Source organism: Pyxicephalus adspersus, chromosome 10 (assembly GCF_032062135.1).
Source record: "Pyxicephalus adspersus chromosome 10, UCB_Pads_2.0, whole genome shotgun sequence".
Classification (NCBI taxonomy): domain Eukaryota; kingdom Metazoa; phylum Chordata; class Amphibia; order Anura; family Pyxicephalidae; genus Pyxicephalus; species Pyxicephalus adspersus.
In genome coordinates this window covers 34,347,038-34,355,401 of record NC_092867.1, presented here as the reverse complement: position 1 = coordinate 34,355,401, position 8,364 = coordinate 34,347,038, and the positions used below count along the sequence as shown (strand labels likewise).

General features: G+C 37.4%; 1 protein-coding gene across 8 annotated transcripts in view; it reads right to left on the bottom strand.

Moving 5' to 3' along the window:
• Nucleotides 1-8,364, bottom strand: part of PALD1 (phosphatase domain containing paladin 1) — a 140,948-nt gene that overhangs the window by 70,230 nt on the left and 62,354 nt on the right. Inside the window, exon 2 of one of the 8 annotated variants that reach the window (XM_072423742.1) lies at nucleotides 731-2,869. The exons of the other annotated variants lie outside the window; for them this stretch is intronic. Coding sequence (XP_072279843.1) covers nucleotides 731-777 — 47 coding nt within the window. The 5' untranslated portion in view covers nucleotides 778-2,869. The remainder of the gene's footprint in view (nucleotides 1-730; nucleotides 2,870-8,364) is intronic. 8 annotated transcript variants of the gene reach the window in all.

The following is an 8,364-nucleotide window of genomic DNA, read 5'->3' as shown; positions in this document are numbered from 1 at the left end:
ATATACAGTGTTCTCCCCAGCCCCATTTAGCTGGGCGCACCACCCGGCACTTTTCATTAACCACCTGGCTGTTTTTGGGTAGTTACTGACAAGTTGGGTCACAATACAAGGTCTGCCACCCGCCTAAAATTTCTTCCCACCCGGTTAAAAAAAATCCTGGGTTGAGCACTGTGTATATATATATATATATATATATATAGGTTGGATGTATGTGTGTATGTTCCACCACCACTTGAAAACCCATGGAGACATTTCAACCAAACTTGCCATGCATTTGACTGAGACTCATGTTAGTGCACCAGTCATCTTTGTACAAGGCTGTGCTATATGTCAGAGCTATATTTGAAAGTAGAGGTGAATGCCATCACTTGCATCGAGACATTTCAACCAAACTTGCTAGACATATGACGCAGACTCATGTGAGTGCACCGCTGATCTTTGTACACCGCTGTGGTATATGTCAGAGGTATATTTGCATGCATGTATGTATGTATGTATGTATTGCTCAGTGACAGTGTGCCTTTTGTCTATATTTTTAAATATAGAAATATAGAAACACAGTTTCCATTCCTTTAGGCACACAGAGTCATAGATCTGGTACACACAAACTATTTTCAGATCACTTGGAATATGATAAAACAATCAGATGATCACCCAGAAATCTTAGGTGAATTCAACAGCAGACTGATCAAAAAGCAACTGAAGGTCAAAAGTACACAAGTCATCTTACCTGTAGGAATGATCAAGCAAATCAGGAGCTTCCATATGTTGCAGCATCCTCAGTGGGGTGAATGGTAAAATACAAAATAGATTATATTGAAATCACTGAATATAGTTGAAATCCATTAATTAGCTAAAGTTTTTCTTCTAAAACACTAGGGAAAACTATAGATGAGCAGATTTCTTTTTCATGACCGACAAATGAGAAAACAGATAAAGATAACCTGTAAATTGGGCAAGGTGCTCAGCTTTTATTAATTTCATCTTGCCTGTGGCTTTTAGAAAAAACAGAGTCTATGTAGAGCACACAAACCAATAACGGAAAATGTGTGCAGTGACAGGAACATAAATGGGAATATATCTGACCCAATGCCTAGGTCTTTATTGGCCGGGTTCTAATAATAGTGACATTAGGTAACTAGGCCCTAATTATGCAAATCAATCACGAAAAAGTATGTGTAGACCATGAAGTCTTACTAATGCAAGCTACAGTTGTTATATATGCATTAAATTTTCGTCAGCAGCGGTTTCTACTCTAGGCTACGTACACGTCAGATGATTGTTGCCCAAGACAAACACATCTCAGGCGAAAAATTGGCATCTGTAGGGCGATCATCCAACATCATTAAACAATTTGCTAAGACACATGAACAACAGATGAGAATGAGTGCTGTGCACACGGATGTAGGAGGGAACAAGGTGCTGACTGGTTCTTCTTCCCCTCCACAGAACAGAATGGCATGGTGTGTACAATGCTCATTCATGCGGCAGGGTCCTCTCCTCCTGTGTCACTGTCTGTATCTGTCTGTCATTTGCTACCCCCTATTTAACATACAGAGCCACGTAATATGTTGGTGCTATATAAATCCTGTTTAATATTGATAATAATAATCTATCAATGGAAACAATCACAAAAAATTGTGTCAAGCAACATTGATCTGATATTATAAGTAAGGCTATGATCACCAATCACTAAACTTTACTTCTGCTGCCTAATCTATATGTGCAATTGATAAACTCTAGTGAAAAATATCACTCCGATCATAAAGCCAAAATAATCTGATAGAAGTAATTATAGCATAGCATTCCTGTTTTTTTCTATTTATTTTTAAACACAATAAGCAGCCATATACAATTAAGTTCTATAAATTTGTTTATCAAGGTCTCAGTGTCCTTGTTTAGGAATAACAAGAACAGCATTATAAGCGAATATTGTTAACCTTAACTATCACTAGCACCCTAGTGACCAAGCTGCAGTGTAAAAGTAATCATCCTGAACAAAAAAGTATTTCAGGAAAGATTGCAAGAATTAATCAACACCACTGACTATTAATAATGTCTCCATTTTTTTTTTTATCGAGTACATATGAGGATGTAATTTGTCAGGCATTTCCTGCCCCTGCTATCAGTGAGCAGCACACTTGTAGGATGGTAATTGCCTTACATTGTCCTGTGCTCCCAGGCCGCATCTTTTGAGGAAGTACCCCTTCCATTTTGTATGTTATGTCTGGGACTTCCTTTCTGCTGTCACAAAAACAGCTTTACAACTACACTGACAAATTACATATCTGGTTTCATGCACAAAGTGTGTACAGGACCCAACAAATGTATACACATTTTGTTTTTTTAAGAGGTGGTAAGGTTGTGCATTTTGTATTTGACCAGGTTTTGGCCAGAAAATTAGTAAAGGGTGGCTTTACTTTAAGGGAAGCCAAATTATAGCGGGGCTGTCGTGTGTTAATGGTGTGGAAAGAAACCTTTTTATGCTACTGAGGTGTGTTGAGACGTAGTGCCTGCTGGGATTTCAGATAGGTGTGATTGGCAAAATTAAGAACTAATAACTAAAAGAATAATGCAGTGAAAACCTTGGCACCTCGTTGCATATTAGTAATAAAGTTCCACTTTTAAGAATCCATGATCATGTAGGAACAGTAATTATTGCAGAAAGGGACAGGTGATGTCCCTTCTGCAATAATCCTTCCTGCCTACCTGCCCGATCGTTCCAGGTATCTTGCAAAAAGCTGAGCTGCGCATGTGCAGAATCAGTTTTGGTTGTCAGGATATCCCGCGGCGACTTCTGCACATGCCGGGAACGAATAAACTCCTATGCAGAAGTTACATCAGCCCAGGCAAGCAAGATGGCTGAAGTCTACAGAAAGAGGGAAAAATAGAAGAAAATTGTGGTGCCATGCGAGAAAACGAGAACAGGTGAGTTTGGTTCTGCTTTAGAAACAGATACAAGACTATCAGGCCTAACCACAAATTCACAAATACTTAACATTTTAAAGCAAGTTTTATGTCTCCTGTTGGCTTGTTATTTGCAGTTTTCTTTTATAGATGAGAGAATTGATTATTTAATCACAGTGAAACAGGTTAGTCCCGTTTTTTCATATTTTAAAAATTATTTAAGGACTAACAAAAATATACAAAATTCACAATCCTGGCATGTACATACAAGCACTATACAAACCAAGTGAAACATGAATAACTAGATTTGCACATGAGATGATTTATTTGTTCTCCCTCTTAAACTTTTTAAAACATTACAGTTTGTGTCACTAAAATTCTACATAGTACTTCATATACAGGATACACTGAACATACTGAAAAACAAGGTCAGCGCCTACTCGTTCTCCTTTTTATGCAGCACATTCACTGCTACAGGATGTAATGTTTCTTTTTTTTCCTTACTGTAAATAGCCCAATGCATACACAGAGAGGTATGTGATAAAAACTGCACATGATATACATTTTATATATTTGTCACAGTAAGGCTGCGTACGCACATGTAATAATTGTCCTTGGAAACAAACGATCCACGACAGATCGTTTGATAATTGTTACCCAAAAAAGTGCACAATAACTGGTTAACAACGACGAATGAGGAATCTTGCTGGAAACGACCGGCCGTCCCGGCAGATCTGATTGGGCGACAATTGTTTGTAATCTATTGTGTGTACGGTTGTTAAATGATCATGGATTTTTCTGTGATACACTTTGTCCTGTACATGTCACTTCCTGCATCGTTCTAACGATTGTATCTAATGTGTAAATTATTGGTGGATTATATTTGAACGATCGTATCGTTACAGCATGTACTGAATTGTGCACAATACGATTGTTCAAAATAAATCGGGAATAATCGTTGATCGTTCATCTTCAAACGATAAATCATTGCACATGTGTACCTAGCCTAAAGGAGATCATAAATTAAGAGTAGTATTGACATGGTGACAAAAAAAAAACAGTAACAGTGAGATGTTTTGCTGCCACTAGATAGTGTTTTCCTTTATTTTCAGACCTCAGCCTTACACAATATTATAATGGACATTTGTATCTTTGCCCCATATTTGACTAAATCAGTTCTCCACAGTTCACACAGAAAATCCAATCTCTGTATCAGCCAAAGCTTTACAGCAAATTTACAGTCCTAAATTCTGACCAGAGACCACACCATAATAGGCAGCGTTTATGTTATCTGAACGGAGCACAAATGAGCACCGAATCCCAGGAGACCAAAAGCTGCTTCCAAAACAATATCAGATATGAGCTTCTATTTTGCTACTATGTATGCATAATTACAAACCCATCTTTAAAACGACACCCACGCACTATTGAATACATTTGCTTAAGACTGCTATGCTCATAATGAGAACAAGCAAAACCCCAGCTCTGTATTACACCTATAACATATGGAGGGGAAAACATCGGATTCTCAAGCATTGAGAATCCGATCGCATTTCTCATGGAAATATGTCTCTCTCAAACAATATTAATATCTACAAAATATTATATATATATATGTATATAATATAGAAATTTACACACACACACACACACACACACACACACACACACAACTAAAACAGGTGGTTGTAATCTCTAAAGTATTATGGATACCTTAAAAACTTTATAAAAGTAAGCATATGCATGCACTACCCCACTCTCAATTATCAGCCTAAATCACTGTGCATTGCAGCGTGTTGTGATTCTCCAAGGGTCACTGAAACAATACAACCAGTTGCAATAATTTTTCTTCTAGAGCTTGAAGTGAGATTATCTGGGAAAGGAAGGAAGAAAGTTACAACTGTTACAATGTTAATATTTTACCTTACATTCCTCCTTTCCTATTTTTGTACATATCTTATTTTACACCCTATAACCTCATCATTGATATTCTGTGTTTTCTATGCACTGTAAGTAATGACACTGAACTTCCATGTTTGAAAGCACTGAAAGAAAATAAATGGAAGCGGATCACTGAGAGGTAAAGTGATTTACTGTAGTTTCTAACCTACACTGTGAGACGTGTGCATTTAATGCTTCAAAGGGTAATGCCATGCAAAAATCTCAACCCTAACCTTTGTGTTGTATGCAATACTTTTTAGTGAAAGACACCATCACGCACAAGGCAAGGGAAAAACATTTAGTGCCAAGATCCAGATCCAAAAACGAAAAAACTGTCTACTGTTAGGTCATTATCTTCATTTTTATGTATTGAATTTAAACTATTAAACTATACAAAGGTTGCACATCAAAACTCTTTCAGCCACTTGTGTGTAAAGTGGTAAGATTTCAACCTAGATTTCTCATCTTCACTTCCTCCAATAAGTTCTTTCGGTTCACCTTTAGACATCAGACCTCTCCAACCCGCACATTTCTAATCCACCTTCAACCTCCAAAAAAAGAAAAAAAAAAGCGGCTACCACACTGGAACTCATTTACCTATGTTTATGTGTGGTAGCCACACTCTTTATTGGATCTCTATAAAGACCTTATCCCACTCCTGGGGGTTTCTTTTTTGGTTTACACATAATGAGGTAAATCCACTCAGTAGACAATGCTTTTGCAGTGTCTGTGTTTCATATCCCAATGCACATTTTACACTGTCTTGGTGCATATTAACAAATGTACAATAACTACAGTATTAAAAATAAAAAAATAAAAATGTAGGGTTATATTGAATTAAAGGTCAACAAAAAATGGTCCCATCTGATTGAACAGAAAACAGGGTGGCATTAAATACAGTTTAGAATTGTTCAGGGTTATTTTAGAACATCTGATATCCTCCTGTTACAAATCAGTGGTTGGCAATTAGCAACTAATAAATAATTGGAACATTAAAAGAAGTGTTGAAAACAACACACAAGGGAGCATTATGTCAGGAGACAAGCTAATTTACACAAAAATCCTGTTTGAACATTAGGCAACAGACCTTCAGACAAATCATTTTCACTTTTCCCATAAAGCAGAATACTTTTTCTTTTCCACTTATAGGAGAACTTTGATCCTTGAAAATGGCCAAACTACAACTTAGGGAATGCTTGGTAAACAATCGTATTCCCAGCTTTAGAAAGACTTATGGTGGTTATATACATCCTAATACAGCATCCTAGCATAACCACAAGAACTTCCAAGTCAAAGATCAAAATCTTGTTACCGAGTGCTGATCATTTTCTCCATCAGAGTTCAAAGAAAAGATTGTGGCATCTTAACATTTTTTTTACAGATTATCTTTTAGTTTTCTGAGGGCGCAATAACAGGACTGTGCAAAACCTGTACTGGGAAAGGAAAGTCCATTGGTCAGACAGAACAGTTACTTTTAAGTGGACGTTCACAGCACATTTCACCAGTCTCAGTCAAAGGGCGAAAATCAGCACATTGGTAGAGCAAGCCTATTTGGCATATTTCAAAATTAAACTTGGTGATTAAGATAAGTCTTGGGCCCCTCATAAGGTGTGCAAAGGGTTTACAGATGTGGACAAAGGGAACACGTGATAAGATGCCATTTGGTATACCTATGGTTTGGCGAGAGCCAGGAGATCATTTCAGTGACTGGTACTTTTGTATAAAGAAAACTTCAGGATATAACAAGAAAAATAAATATAACAGAGTATCCTAGTCTGCCATCGGCTCTATGCCCAGTGGCTCAGTCAGATAAAATCCCAGTGCCGGTTTTCATTACACTAGCCTCTCTTGAAGAACATGATTATGGTGATGAACTAGGTCACAACAATGATGAAGAGTTTGAAATTGAAGAGGACTCTGTTCGTAAGGGATTTGATCAGCATGATTTGAGTGATTTGGCACTTGATTTGGGACTAGCGAAGAAGGCTTGAGAAAAACTTACTTGAAAAGGGAACAAAGGTATCGTACTTTCGAACCAGATTATCCGCATTTCTGCCGTGCTTTAGAACAGACAGTGGCTATGTGCTATTGCTTTACCTTACCTGGTTTAATGGATGAATTGGGAATTTCAAACTTTAACTCAACTGAATGGCGACTACTCATTGATAGCTCAAAGCGGAGCTTAAAGTGTGTCTTCCTTCACAATGGCAATATATTTGGGTCAGTCCCAATTGGCCATTCAGTTTGTGAGGAATATGCAGACATAAAGAGAGTCATTAAGTTGTTGCAATATCACCAACACAACTGGGTCATCTGTGTTGACCTTAAAATGGTATGCTTCCTTCTTGGTCAGCAACGCAGATACACCAAGTATCCCCTGTTATCTGTGCATGTGGGACAGCAGAGCTTGTGAGAGGCATTGGCTGGAAAGGAATTGGCCTCCAAGATCTGCCCTAAAACCAGGTGATCCAAACATTCTACATGAGCCACTTGTTGATAGAATATTATATTCCCACCTCTGCACATGAAACTGGGTCTGATGAAGCAGTTTGTTAAAGCTTTTCCAACTGAAGGAGACTATTTCTCATTTTGGCATTTCATAGCCTGTCATTTAAAAAAAATAAAGGCCGGTGTATTTGATGGTCCACAGATTCGGCAGCTCATCAAAGATGAAGTCCAAATGAATGCTTGGTTATCATTCAAAGCCATTGTCAAGGACTTTCTTGGTAACACACAAGCAAATAATTACACAGAAATTGTCCAGAAACTCTTGGAGAGCTACAAAATGCTTGGTTGCAATATGAGCATCAAGGTGTATTTTCTGCATAGCCATCTTTCGAACTTCCCGGAAAACCTTGATGCAGTCAGTGATGAGCCATGAAGGTCATGGAAGGACGGTATCAGGGTAAATGGGATGTACATATGATGGCTGACTATTCTTGGAGCATCCGGCGGGATTGTCCTAACACTGAACACTCCAGGAAATGCTATAAGTGTAAAATTTTTACCTTAACCGCTTACCTGATTCATTTTCAAATGTTTTATTTAAAAAAAAAAATGTTAGAGTAAAAATAAATCCTTTGTATGAACAAAAGAAATTTTAATAAACCGTACATTCAACTTATCATTTCATTATTTTTTCATTGTATGTAAAATGTGTATGTTTTTTTTAACAAACATTGAGGGTACCCTGTATCGTAAAAACTGGATGCGATAGCAAAAAACTGGGGTATTTCTGCATTCACCACCCAAAAATTAGTAAAACAACAAGTGTAAGATGTAACTCAACAAAAAATGCATTCCCCAGTGTAATCAGCTTGATTAACAACTATGGGAAACAGCATGCCCTTTGAATGATTGTTCTAAATGAATTTGTCTTTGCATTTTTTTCAGCAGATAACTGAGAGAAAGCCACTCATGAAGGGGTCTGTTTCCACTCCTTTAGAGCACTAACATGACATATTCAGGATATAAGAACATATACCGTATTTTTCGGACCATAAGACGCACTTTTTT